Here is a 14,746-nt window from a genome sequence, read left to right as displayed (position 1 = left end):
TATAAAAAATTAATTATTTAAATTAGTCATTATATAAATAATAAGATAAATAAAAAAATAAACAGAAATTATTCTAAAAAGTAGAGTCCTAATAGAATCAGCATAAAAATATAAAACAATACAAGAAAAAAGAAAAAAAAATAAATGACATCTTAATTGTAGATTATGACCAAATATTATTAATTTATCTGTATAAGTATTAACTTTTCTAAACTCAAGTGGAGAAACAAATTACTAAATTGCTTGGACTGCAATTTAACGATAAAAGTTAAAGATTTAGAAAAATGCAGATCGTTCTAATTTTAAAATTAGTTTCTATCTCAAAATTTGCAAAGTAAAAATTTAAAACACTTATAAATATTTATATCTCAATAATATATAAATATATATACTATCTAATTTATTTTTATTATATATTTTATATTTTAATATATGTTTAATGTGGTGCAATCCTATATAAAAGACCTGCTTAAAAGATGCTTCCAAGAAGAGCTTGCAAATATTTTAGACAAGCAAAAAATGGAAAACAGAAACTTTGCCGTTATAATAGCAATGATCATGTTCTTAATCTCCAACACCATTTCAGCAACTGATACCATAACTCACTTACATCCTCTAACTGAAAACCAAACCTTGGTTTCCAAGAACGGAGAATTCGAGCTTGGCTTCTTTTCTCCCCGCAACTCCGATAACCGCTACCTTGGCATTTGGTACAAGAAGATCGCCATTCAAACCATTGTATGGGTAGCAAACAGAGAAGAACCTGTCACAACACACATCTCTCCATTGCTGACGATAAACATCACACAGAATAGCAGCGCACTACTTGTCCTCCATCAGAATAACTCGGTTCTATGGTCCGTGAGCGTATCAAGAAAACCCAAGAATCCAATTTTACAGCTATTGGATTCAGGGAACCTCGTTCTGAGAGAAGAAATTGATGAGAATGAAGAGAAGAACTATCTATGGCAAAGCTTTGATTACCCTGGTGATACACTCTTGCCAGGGATGAAGCTTGGTAAGGATTTGAAGACCGGGCTCGATCGACGCTTATCGGCGTGGAAGAATGAAAGTGATCCTTCACCGGGAAGCTTCACATGGGAAATGGATGTCACCAACTGGCCAGAACCAATGCAGAGAATCGGGTCCAAGAAACAGTTCAACAGTGGTCCATGGACAGGACTTGATTATAGTGGTAAACCAACGAGGAAGCCCAGCATGGTTTTCAACTTCACATACTTCTCTGACCAGAATGAAGTGTACTTCATGTTCCACCTTGTGAATACCTCGGTCAAAGCTAGGATGGTCATGAACCAGAGCACCTTGAAGCGTGTTCATACTGCTTGGGATCAGAATGAGCAACAGTGGAAGGTGTATGCTCTTCTGCCCAGAGATTTCTGCGATGAATACGGTTCTTGCGGCCCCAATGGGAATTGTGATGGTAACAAGGTTCCAGCTTGCCAATGTTTGAGAGGATTTAAGCCCAAGTCACCCCGTCAATGGAATGGTATGGGAACAACGTATCTTACTTAGTGTCTGTTTTATTTGTTTGTTTTCTTTAATTCTTTATTGTAGTAAGCTCCACTCTTAATTTGTTGAGCTCTTTCGTTTCTTGTGTGACATAGGTGGGAAGTACGATGAAGGTTGTGTGCGTGACACACCACTGGATTGCAAAAGTGATGGATTTGTTAAGTATGTTAAGATGAAAATGCCTGATACAGAACATAGTTGGTTGAACCAGAGCATGAATCTTGTTGAATGCAGAGAGAAATGCTTCAGAAACTGTTCTTGTATGGCTTATTCAAACTCAGACACCAGAGGATCAGGGAGTGGTTGTGCTATGTGGTTTGGTGATCTTAATGACTTGAGGGTTCACCTAGCTGATGCAGAACACGATCTATATGTCAGAGTTCCTGCTTCGGTGTTAGGTATCTCATACCCTTACTATTCAGTTTAACTTTTAAACTGTTTTGTACTTTTACATGCATATACCATATGCACATCAAATACTTATTTGTATCGAATTAATTTTTCATAAGATTGTGATACTGATTATTATCTACAATCGCAACTAAATTTTGTGCTATGTGTGAAAATAAACCATCGAAGAGACAAACAACGGAAGCAAGGTCAAGATTGGTGTTGCAATTGGAGGCACTGTTGCCTTATTATGTGTACTTCTCTTAGTTCTTTATTTCATATACATAAGACGAAGTGGCACAATGAAAAGTAAGAAATCTCTTTGTTGATGTACATACAGTAACTTGCTGAATTATGTTTAGGGCTTAGTACATAAATTAACTTGTGTCAAAAAATATAATCCAGGTAATGCCGCAGTAGTAGATCATTTCAAGGAAGAACAGGAAGAGGATTTGGAGCTTCCATTGTTTGACCTATCAGTTATAGTTAGCGCCACAAACAACTTTTCAATCGACAACAAGCTCGGAGAAGGTGGTTTTGGACCTGTGTATAAGGTAATATTTATATACATGATAAGCTGGTTTGATAATCATGCAAAAACAAACTAAAGCCGTTTGTAGCTTACAAAGTTACAGTATTTGCTATTGGTAAATGGCAGGGGACAATGGAAAATGGACAAGAAATTGCTGTTAAGAGACTTTCTAGAAGTTCTGGCCAAGGACTTAAAGAATTTAAGAATGAAATTGTCTTAATAGCCAAACTTCAGCATCGTAATCTTGTAAAGCTTCATGGGTGTTGCATTCATGAGGAAGAAAAATTGCTTGTCTATGAGTACATGCCTAATAAAAGTCTGGATTTATTTATATTTGGTATGAAATTTCTAGATGCTTTGATCCATGTTAAATTGCTCATAGTAGTTGTGGCACTTCAAGAAATGCATAATTAACTGTCTGTTTGTTCTGAAAATATTATACATTGTTCAAAAATGACTAGATAAAACGCAAAGAATGCTCTTGGATTGGTCGAAGCGCTTTCAAATAATTTGTGGAATTGCAAGGGGCATTCTTTATCTTCATCAAGATTCAATACTAAAAATCATTCATAGAGATCTCAAAGCAAGTAATGTTTTACTTGATAGTGATATGAATCCTAAAATATCAGACTTTGGTTTGGCCAAAATTTTTAAAGGAGATCAAAGTGCAGAAACTACGGGTCGAGTGGTTGGAACCTAGTAAGGATTCATAATGCCTCTTAATTTTAATTATACAATTTCAATACCAAACTAATCCTTTTTCTTATATTATTCATTAGTGGATACATGGCACCAGAATATGCAATAGACGGAAATTTTTCAGTGAAATCTGATGTCTTCAGCTTTGGCATTTTGCTGCTGGAGATAGTATCCGGAAAGAAGAACAAAGCAAACCATCATGATAACGAAAGTACATACCTTGTTGGATACGTAAGTATAGATCAGCTATCATTTGATCATGTCTATCCAAACTTATACTTCACAATGAATGCTACATAATTTGGTATATGCATATATAGGCTTGGGATTTATGGACAGAAGAAAGGCATATAGAAGTAGTTGATGAATACCTCAAAGGTGATCTCTCTGAAGCGTTGCGCTGCATTCATATAAGTCTCCTTTGTGTGCAGCAGAATGCACATGATAGGCCAAACATGTCATCAGTGGTTATGATGTTAAGCAGTGAAATTAGCTTGCCTCAGCCAAATCCACCAGCTCTGTTTCTTGGAGATCATTCGGATCAACAACATCCTTCATCTCTCAATGAATTAAGTATTACAACTTTAGAAGCTCGTTAGGATTCGGAAGCATGCCTCAATAATCACAATATGCTGCACATGTAAATGAAACAAACTCATGCAATATGGCATGGCTAGTAGTGTTTTTAATTTCTTTCTTTATTTCTTTGCCTGGGTGCATTGTGTTAGTTGCTATGGAGTTCTGCATAATAATGTAGTTCAATTTGGATAGTACATGTATATCCTGTGCTATGCTATCGCCTCCATAATATAAGGCAAAGGGCAAAGGCTTTCCCTTAAAAGAAAACCAAAACAACAATCTCCTATTTCAAAATTAGTTAGTTAGTTAGTTAGTTAGTTAGATGCGCTGATGTCATCAAGTTAGTTATTTTTCTGTTTCTGATAGTTAGTTATAGCTTCATTACATGTGTATTCAGTATTCACTTCTGTGTGCTTGAATGGTTTCACACCTAAGTCCCCAACTGATTATGCTTATTAATATTACTTGATCTTTAAACAGGGATGTACAAGAAACAAACCTTTGAATGGTAGAACTCATGGGTTTGTTTGGCATTCTTTTCTGCCTTTGGAATATAATAAAATTGAAATTGATCTAAAATAAATTAAAATAGTTTTTATTTAATGTTTTATTTAATTCTATAATATCCGAAGGATAAATTTTATTTAATTTCAAAACTAGAATGAAAGCACAATTTGTGGTGATAATTTTTATTTGGGAAGAGTCAAGGTCAATAGGCAATAAGTCTTTGAGGATAAGGAGACCCAAGAGTAAGTGTACGTTACTGTCGCGACTACGGTTGAAATACGTGTTAAAGGTGTTGTTGAAGAAATGCCCCCCTTAAAACATTGCAGCAATGTCAAATTCAAAAGATGTTAGTTATAAGCTATTCCAAGAGGGTTACTTAGAAAATTGATTTGGGTCTCGATGTGAGATTTAGATTTTTTGTGAGGCAACATTTTATTTTTTTGGGTGTCGATATGTTGTCGTATGAGTTTTTTATGAGGAGGTGGAAGTGATATCTGTAAAAGATTTCGATACTTAAGTTAGCAAGAATTTTAAGCAGATTTTTAGTAGATTGGAACGTGAATATACTTGAGAAGTATCAGTATATTTATAATAGAATTATTTGACCACTTTTGTTGAAATAATTCCACCTTTATTAATAAGTGTAAGATCCCAAATTTTTAAAAATTAAATAATTAATTATTTATAAGTTATTATATTTATTGAAATTTTTTTTAAAAAAACTATTTTATCGATATAAATAAATAGAATTTTGTAATTATTAAAGTTTAATTTAATTATAACTTATTCTATTAGTTTAAAGTATTTATTAAAAATTATTTTAATAGGCAAAAAATTAAAATTAATTATTATTATTATTATCATAACACTAATCTAATTGTACTATTATTATTATTATTATTATTATTATTATTATTATTATTATTATTATTATTATTATTATTATTATTATTATTAAAAGAAAAAAAAAAGAAGCAGCCGAAAGCTTTAAGGAAGTAAAGATAATAAAAACAAAGGTTGCTTGCATGTAAATATATATAAGGGAAAACTCTGCGTACAAGCGATTAGGGCTTGTAAGTATTACAAGTCAATTAAACTCTAATCCCCAAAATTCGCTGCAAGTGCTACGTTTCTTACACGCGCTACATCCTTTCTTCTTTTTCTTCTTTTTCGATCGTTCTTTTCTCCTCCTTTCTCACTGGTTTGTTCTTCGTCGTTGATGTTAGTTCCTCCACATACTGTTACGGCATGTTTTCATTGCACCTTCTTCTTCTTCTTGCTGCACGTTCTTCTTCCTCTTCCTCTTCTTCTTCTTCTTTTCTTTTGTTTCTTGCCTTCTCTTTCTCCTTCTTCATTTACGTGCTTTTCTCTCTGTTTTCTTTTTTCGTTATTCTCGATTTCTATTGTTTTTTGACATCAAGCTCTGAAATCGTTTTTGAAGAAGAAGAAGTAGCAGAAGATGAGGAGGAGAAAGAGAAAGAGTTCTGAATTATGCATGATTTTGGGTGTATTTCTTAAATCCTTTGGGTGTATTTTCTGTAATCTTTTGGGTGTATTTCTATAATCGTTTGGGTGAATTTCTATAACCGTTTGGGTGTATTTCTGTAATCTCTTGGGTGTATTTTATGTAATCGTTTGGGTGTATTTCTATAATCTCTTGGGTGTATTTTATGTAATCGTTTGGGTGTATTTCTGTAATGCTTGCCATTTTTTCTGAAATGAAAAATACACCCATAGATATCAGTAGGATACACCCATAGATATGAGCCAGATACACCTATAGATATCAGTCAGATATCACTCAAATACACCCAAATGATTACAGAAATGCACCCAAAGGATTACAGAAAATACACCCAAACGGTTACAAGAATTCACCCAAACGATTATAGGAATACACCCAAAGGGTTACAGAAAATACACCCAAAGAATTTAAAAAAATACACCCAAAATTCGTTGAAGTACATCTTATGCATAATTCAGAACTCTTTCTCTTTCTCCTCCTCATCTTTTGCTGCTTCTTCTTCTTCAAAAATAATTTTACCATGAAAAATCGAAAAAAAAAAGAGAAAACAGAGAGAAAAGACGTAAATGAAGAAGAAGAAGAAGAAGAAGAGGAAAACGAGGAAGAAGAACGTGCAGAAACGAAAGAAAAGGAGAAGAAGAAGAGTAAGAGGAAGAAGAACGTGCAGCAAGAAGAAGAAGAAGAATTTCAGAAACCATGAAAATCGAAAAAAAAACGAAGAAGAAGAAGAAGAAGAAGAAGAGGAAGAGGAAGAGGAAGAGGAAGAGGAAGAGGACAAAGACGAAGACGAAGACGAAGACGAAGAAGAAGAAGAGAAGAAGAAGAAGAAGAAGAAGAAGATGAAGAGGAACCGTTTGAGTGGGGCGCGTGTAGTTACGCTCCATTTAAAATGAGTTAATGCGCGTGTTAATGAAGTTTGGGCTGATAACTTGTAAAACTTGTACGGCCTTTTTACTTGTATGTGTAGCAGGCCCATATATATATAAGCATGACACATGTTATTCTATTTATTAATCATCACCATTTTAACTTCATTGGCTTCTTTATCACCGAACCAATATGAAAGAATCAGAGAAAGGAAATTGACCGAGAGAAAGGGAGAGAACCGAAGCTCTTTGATTTTTTTGGCTTTGATTTATTGAGATTCGTAACTTCAATTAAAAATCTAATTCGATAAAAATGTTTGTATCTTTTTCTTTTATATATTGGCGTTATTTTTATCCGATAGAAATTGACGGTGACGTAACTCCTCTTCCCTTTGAATTCGGCCAACTGGAGTTCTAGGAGGCACAGATGATTTCTGACGCTTTCTTCTTCAACAGCTCGTTCAAAAAGTTTTTTCAAAATTTTCGTTGATTTTGATTTCATACGGAGATAGAAGATTTCATTTTTAAAATTACAAATTTTTAATTTAAAAATGCCAAAAAGGTTATTGAGTAATTGTAAATAATTTATACGTATTTTGTGTGCCTAATTGATGAGAATTGGTTGTAATTGTGAGTGTTGGTCAATTTGGTGTTGCTTGTTAAATTAAAATGTGATTTGAGTTTATGAATTGGATTTGAATTAAGACTGTGTTTGATGCTGGAATTTATGGTTATGGAAGTGGATGGTAACTGCTTTTGGTATTAGTATGATGGTGAATATGTGTTGATGAAGGGCTGATAAAAATACGCAAGAAGGTGATTTTGGTTAGTATTAAATGTTAAATGAGTATGGTCGGAAGGATTTGTAAAGTCTGAATGAAAAAATGAATTTCCTTTAATTTCAAAAGAAAAATATTTGAAACAGGCTAATTTTATTGAAATAGAAAGAGGCTTAGCTTTAAAGAAAATGATTTGATTCTATTTGATATTTTGAACGGTGTGAATATTGAAAATGATTTGTTACTTGAAAATGTTTTGAAAAAGGTTTGAAAGGTGGCTAGGTTGGGACCCTTGAAGGGTGGCAAAACCCAGATTTTAAAGGAAATGCTGCCAAATTTTTATAAAACTCTAAAACTTTATTTAAAGTATTATTTAAAAGCAAATCTAATCTAAGAATATTACTTGTTTTTGATATATTACGAAAAGAGTTTTGTTTTCAAACCGATTTATTAAGAATAGTATAATGTTTTAAACTCAATATTTTGAGAAGGGATTTTGCTTTAAGTTATGTTTTGAGTTCGGTTTGATAAAAAAGAAAAGAAGAAGAAGAACGAAAAATAAAGGAAAGGAAGATAATTAAAGGAACCTCTGCCACAGGAGAGCAGAGAATAAATATTAAAGAATATACTAACTAAAAGGATCTCTGCCACAGGATAGCAGAGAACAAAGATTAAAGAAATATATTAATTAATGAAATGACTGCCACAGGAGAGCAGATGTGACATTGTTTGGGCCTTAGTGCCAAATGTAAAGTGTGGACGCCCACACACTGAGAACTGTTTTCCAGATGTACGCTTATTGATTTGGAAAGTCACACTGTATGCGGCCTAGCCGTACGACTTATAAGCACACTGTATGCATCTGGAAAGTCATATCTGGGACTCGTGCCCAGGTAATGTCGGGAGCAGATAGGCAACCAACACATGAGCTCATGGCCTGCATTAGGAATAGACATGCATCATGTTGTTTGCACATTTGTATTTGGTTGTGTTTGCTTGTATTACTTCTCTGTGATTGTGTCGTTTGACTTGTTTGTATGTTGGTTTGAATCCCTTACTTGTGCTGTTAGTTCACAGATGTATTGAGGTGAGATGTTGTGGTTGAAATATGATTATGTGGCTGAGAGATGGTTAGTATGACTAATTTTGTGATTAAAATCTGTTTTGAGTTTAGAAATTTAAAGAAAAGTAATTATTTATCTAAAGTAGAAATAAAAGTATTTCCAAAGGTTTAACAAAATAGTTTTACTAAGTAAATTGATTATTTGCATTAAATTCATTACTTTTACGGCATTCTCATTCCCTACTGAGAATGTGTGGTTTGTTCTCACCCCAAAATTTTTCACTCTTTTAGTGACAGGTTTGAAGATTTAGTATGAAACTGCGGACGATTAGTAGATTTACTTGTGATACCTGTTGTTTTTATAGAGTTCTCTCGTCTTTGTTGCTTTAGCTTTTATTTTTTCCAGAGGGATATGTATTGTTTTCAAATTTTATATTGAATTCATTTGTATAGCATTTATTATTATTAATAATTAGGTGATTTTAATTACTAAAAATAATTTTCTGGTATTTTCTCAAAAACTGAAACCCGATATCGACGTAAGGGCTCAATAGTAAATTTATAATAAAGGAAATCGGGTCTGTAACGCCTTACTTTTGGTACGATCATGACGTGCTAAAAGTTAGGGTGTTACAATAAGTAACCGCTCTATTAAGATATTCGAAAAATAGAGATAGTGAAAGATATTCGAAAAAGCAGTTACTTATTTGGATAAGTATACATCGGTCGCTTTCATCGTATCCTACCTCTTTAAAGAGATTGAGTATGCGATAGAGACTACCCTCTTAAGTAGATCTTTTATCCTTATTGAACCTAATTTTTATTTTTTGAGTCAGATATGAACATAAGTCACTGAAATTAATTATTAATATAAAATATTTATTAAAATATAAAATATATATTAAACTTAAATTAAATTATATATATTTATATAAAAATATATAATAACTAATTTTGACAAATAATTTAATATATAAATAATATTTTTAAATAAAAAACATCTATTTTTTAATGGTTATTATTAAGTGTAGTTTTTTATTATACACATTTTAAGTAAATAAAAGATAAATATGTATAAATTTATAAGAAAATTTAAATTTATTTTCAATTTTATTAAGAAACCAATTAAAGGTGCAGTCAACTGCATCCAACAAATTAAAAAAGCAAAAAAAAGCAAGCCTATAGTGAGGCGTGTGTTTTTTGAACGCAAAAGTATTTTTTTTTTTTAATAATCCTGCTAAGAAATCGACTAAGAATATAACCAACTGAAGTTAACTAGCTGGAAAAATATGTTTACAACAACAACAACAATAATAATAATAATAATAATTCCTTATTATCCTAATTTTTTGAATTTCAAAATTGAAAATAGGGTGAAGTATCGTTTTATTTCTAACGTTTGGGGTAAGTCTTATTTATGTTTCTAACGTTTAAATCGTCATATTTGTATCCCTAATGTTCATAAAAGTGATTCAATGTTATCTTGCTGTCAATTATACTAATAGATTAGATTGTATTTCTCAATTATTCCCACTTGAATGTGTTCGATTTTAATATTGTACTCAAAATTTGTGTTTATGTTTAATTATATTCCTAAAAAAGTGAATTATGTAAATGTTGCAGGGATTAGTTTCAACTTTTAATGAATTATTATCCGGAGTGAATCATCGATGCTGACCCATAAATTTGTATTCTAACTTTAAGAAGAGATTTTTAGAACTACTAAAACTCATGATGTTTACTTGACAGCAGGATAACATTGAATCACTTTTACAAACGTTAGGGATACAAATATGACAATTTAAACGTTAGGAACATAAATAGGACTTATCCCAAATGTTGGAGACAAAAACGATACTTTACTCTTAAAACTAAAAAGAAATTGATTTAGTTGACTTATATTGTAGTTGACTCTCTAGACTTTTTCTAATTTTAAAAAGTTTGTTCTTTCAACTAGTTGGTTGCACCTCCAGTTAGTTACTTATTTTTTTATTTTATATTGACTAGTATATATAATTACCAGTTTAATATTTAGTCTAATAATTTAACAACATATTTTTAACTAATATTTTTAACAGATCTGCTACACATTCAAGGCTTATTGTCATCCAAGTCCAACCAAGTAGGTCCAACACCAACAAAAACTACTCTCATTAAAAGAGCGTGTAACACGCGCCCGAAACCCCAAACAAACATTACCTCTCGTTTTGCGCTCTGATATGAAAAACTGTTCACATCTCCTACTCAAAACTACAACAAATGAATTTGAAATCTCTCTAAAAGTTCTTTCAAATTCTCTACAAAAACTACAGGAAAATCCAGTTTTGCGTTTGAGATCATCATTAAAAAATACAAAAAAAGAACAACAAAGATTCCTCAAGGTACTGACAAAACTACTTGTTCATTATGTTCAATTTTCTCCTTCGCATTTCTCGCATTTTTACCAGTTCGGTTTAGGGTTTAGTGGATCGAGTTCATCCATGTAGTAGATCGAATTTCTCTGATTCAATCTTTTCTTATTTTTCTCTATGACTAGGGCATCGAATGAAACTGTAGTACTTGTGCTGCATTTTAGGTTCATTTTTTAGTTTATTTGACGTTCATTTGGATTCAGAAATGAATTTAATGTGTTTTTGTTGATGATTGAGTCTTTTTGACTACTTGTTCAAATCTGAATTAATTTCGGTTCATTTGTGAATTAACTGAGGCTCACTTGATACTGCTGTTAAATATTAACTACATATTTTATTCTTTAATTTTCTTTAGTGCTATCATTAAATAATCTGGTTCATTTCTTAGTTTAGGTTCATTTGGATCCAAAAATGAATTCGATCTGTTTTTGTTGATAATTGAGTCTTTTTTATTGCTTGTTCAAATATGAACTAATTTTGGTTCATTTGTGAATTAACTGAGATTCACTTGATGTTGCTGTTAAGTATTTACCAAAATTTTTATTCCTTAATTTTTTCTAATGCTATCATTAAATAATTTCGATTTATTTATTAGTTTAATTGAGATTCATTTGGATCTAGAAGTGAATTTGATGTGTTTTTGTTGATGATTGAGTCTTTTTTATTACTTGTTTAAATATAAACTAATTTTGGTTTATTTGTAAATTAACTGAGGTTCACTTGATGCATGCTGTGGTTAAGTATTTACAAAATGACAAAGAAGACCATCTCAAAAAAGGAGAAGCCACTTTACGATGTATGCATATACACATTAAATCAATTCTATTTTTGTATTATAAATATATCATATAACATGTTTCAAATCCTTGTAGAAAACTCACAAATTGAGATGCTCAACGAGAACGATAGCTAACGTATTCGCCAACATGAATGATCGAAAGAAAGCTATCATCGAGAAAATGGGATTTGGTGCACTGAGACATATCCATAATTGAATGTCTCACACAAGCTCTTGAGAGAATTGATACTTTTCTTCGATCTCTATAAAGAATTCTTGGAGACGTGCCATGGAAAAATCTACATACCCCTGCCAAGATAAGAGATGCAAGGGCCTAAATTTAAGCGGTAAAAAAAAGGCTTTTCTACTATATTCTATCAATAAAGTTTTGCTATTTTTCTATATTAATTTGTTTATATTAAACTATTTCGGTGATGATGCTATTGTAGGGGGATAATTTTCCTGAAAAAGTTGTGTACAACAAACTGAATAAGGAGCAGAAGGAAATTGTTGACAACTTCAAAGGTGTTACTTTGGCGTCTTTATTAACAAAACCTGTGCTGGAGATAAGTGTTGAAGGGGAGGAAAACCTGCTGAAATTCAAGAGGACATTCATCATTTTTATCCAGAAATTCTTTTTATTGCCGATAGCAATAAGCACAGTCTCTCCGATCCATAAGCCAGTTGTCCTTCATGTGGACACAGTCCGAGAATAGAATTGGGCGTCTTATGTGCTCAACTTCCTGATCAAGGGATTAAAGCCTAGAAAGCAAGAGAGAAATTTGCAGTTAATGGCTGCATTTTTGTATTGATAATAATCTATTTTCATGAATCGATGTTCACTGACGCAGTAGCAGATGATACTCCGGACAACCATGGGTGGTGTACTGGACACCGAAGAGGTTGGTTAAAAGGATTGCCTTTGAGAAAAAGAATGAAATGGTAAGTAAAAAAAAATCATTCCCCTTGAAATAAGTTATTGTGTTAACTAAATAAGTTTCTGTGACCTCGTAAAAAGAGCAGAGCTGAGGGGGAAAGAGAAAGAAGAAAAGAAGGAGAAAATGAAAGACAAATAGAAGAAAGAAAAAAAGAAACCTGTCATCTTGCATTCATCTTCGAAAGAAAAAATTGATTCTGAATATGAGTATACTTCTCACAATAACTTATCAAAAATTATCTATTTATTTAAAGTTATATATTGTTATTTTAACAAATTTTTTTGTATGTATTACAAAGAAGAACAAATATAGAAAATACCACAAAAAAAAAACGAAAACAACCACAAAGAATGGCAATAAAAAAGAAGATTGTTCAACCGAATTCATCTTCGGAAATCGAAACTGAATTTGAAAATGAGTAAGATTCAGAAATTATTTTGTTGTTATAAATATATATTCTATTTTTATTTTAATAAATATTGATGATCTACTCTGATAAAAAATTAATTCTTATTTCTCTGCTTGTTTTTGAACATGGATTATATGTTGCAATCATTTAAAAATTTCATTTCATTTCCTTTTGAATTAAAGTTCATCCTTATTTTAAATCAAAAACTTTAAAAGTACAATAATTATCTCTGAAAGTTTGCTTTATTTAATCTTCTTGCTATGCGACTAGGGCTTCTTCATTGCACTTGATGCTAACTTGTGTGATTATCCGGTGCAATTGGTTACCAAACTTCTTCCTACACATAGATACACACTTGTGCACACTCATATGTTAGCTTCCTCGACTTGGAGAATGGTTTGTGTTGCTAGTAACATTGTTGAAAACTAATATACGATCTTTAAACTAGATTTTTACTACTGTTCCAACTAATAAATAATGAATAAATTACTATTTGTACTCATGAAAGATAAAAATACTGACATATATATTCATACTAGATTAAAAGTAAACTTGTACCCACCTAAGATACTATCCGTGTGACAAAAATATCCTGTCTTTGGAGAATTAGAGTGTCACGTAGAATACTTTTGTTACATAGAGGGCATCTTACGTGGGTACAAATTTAATTTCGATCTTATATGGATATATATGTCAGTATTTTCATCTTTTATAAATACAAATGGTCATTTATTCGACAAATAATTATATTATTTTCATTATAGTTTCATTTGGTATGAATTTTTTGAGTATTCCAATGATTATCCTGATTATATTGCATTTTCGAAACAATAGAACATGTGTAGTGCATTATTGATAGAACCTTGTATGAGACTTTAAAGTATTGTAACCAGGATCATTCTGTTGAAATCATGTCATCATTAATGGATAAATTGTTAATTACATATTCTAATAAAGTATTGTTATAAATATGTATTCTATTTTTATTTTAATAAATACTGATGATTTATTTTGATTAAAAATTAATTTTTGTTTTTCTGCTTGTTTTTAAACGTGGATTGTATGTTGCAATTATTTAAAAATTTCAGTTCATTTCTTTTTGGATTAAGGTTCATTCTGATTTTAAATCAAAAGTTTTTGTATGAATTGTCAGAAGTGAAGAAATAGAGGAGATAACTAAAAGAAAGAAAAGAAACAGAAAAAAGATTGAAAAAAATGACAGTCCTGCAAAAACAAAAGTTGCTCAAGCTGAAACACAAAGAAATGACCGTGACTCGACAGACGTGCACTATGACTAATCATAGACATAAGATTTAGTTTCTTATATAAAGTTCTTTTTCTTTCTCTGCTAAGTTTTCCCAAAACCTGATGTAATTTTTTTGGTTTTACTGAATAATATTTATTTTTTTGCTTAGATTGCCAGCTGTAAATTTTGGTAGTAAAAATGAACCTAAGTTTCAAACACAGACAAGCTTGGAAGGGTCTGTAAACGCACTGAGCAATACCATGTAATTTCTCGTAACATTTATTTACTTCTTCTGTTTCTAATTAGAATATCTTGGTTGATAATTTTAATTTCGTATATTTTTTATTTGAAATAATACCCCTTAATCTCCAGTTAGATTTTTTACAAGAAAAAAATGGCATGAAAAAAAATTTGAGTTTACAACCTGCAACTATGTAAGTTGACATACTTACGTTGTTCTGTTAAATTTAGGTAATAATAAGTTTTTTTAATTA

The 14,746-nt window shown here is 31.4% G+C and overlaps 1 protein-coding gene across 1 annotated transcript; it reads left to right on the top strand.

Annotated features, from left to right (window-relative positions):
• Window positions 1-447: 447 nt before the first annotated feature.
• On the top strand, window positions 448-4,207 carry LOC112707292 (G-type lectin S-receptor-like serine/threonine-protein kinase At4g27290). Its single transcript, XM_025758968.2, has 8 exons — window positions 448-1,507; window positions 1,626-1,928; window positions 2,110-2,229; window positions 2,326-2,474; window positions 2,579-2,789; window positions 2,914-3,151; window positions 3,232-3,382; window positions 3,472-4,207. Exons 1-8 carry the CDS (start codon window positions 520-522, stop codon window positions 3,748-3,750), a joined length of 2,439 nt encoding a protein of 812 aa, XP_025614753.1. The 5' UTR covers window positions 448-519; the 3' UTR covers window positions 3,751-4,207.
• Window positions 4,208-14,746: the final 10,539 nt, after the last annotated feature.

The sequence above is a fragment of the Arachis hypogaea genome, chromosome 8 (genome assembly GCF_003086295.3).
Source record: "Arachis hypogaea cultivar Tifrunner chromosome 8, arahy.Tifrunner.gnm2.J5K5, whole genome shotgun sequence".
NCBI classification, from domain to species: Eukaryota; Viridiplantae; Streptophyta; class Magnoliopsida; order Fabales; family Fabaceae; genus Arachis; species Arachis hypogaea.
Note: the sequence above shows the minus strand (reverse complement) of the source record. Positions and strands in the feature narration are given on the sequence as shown.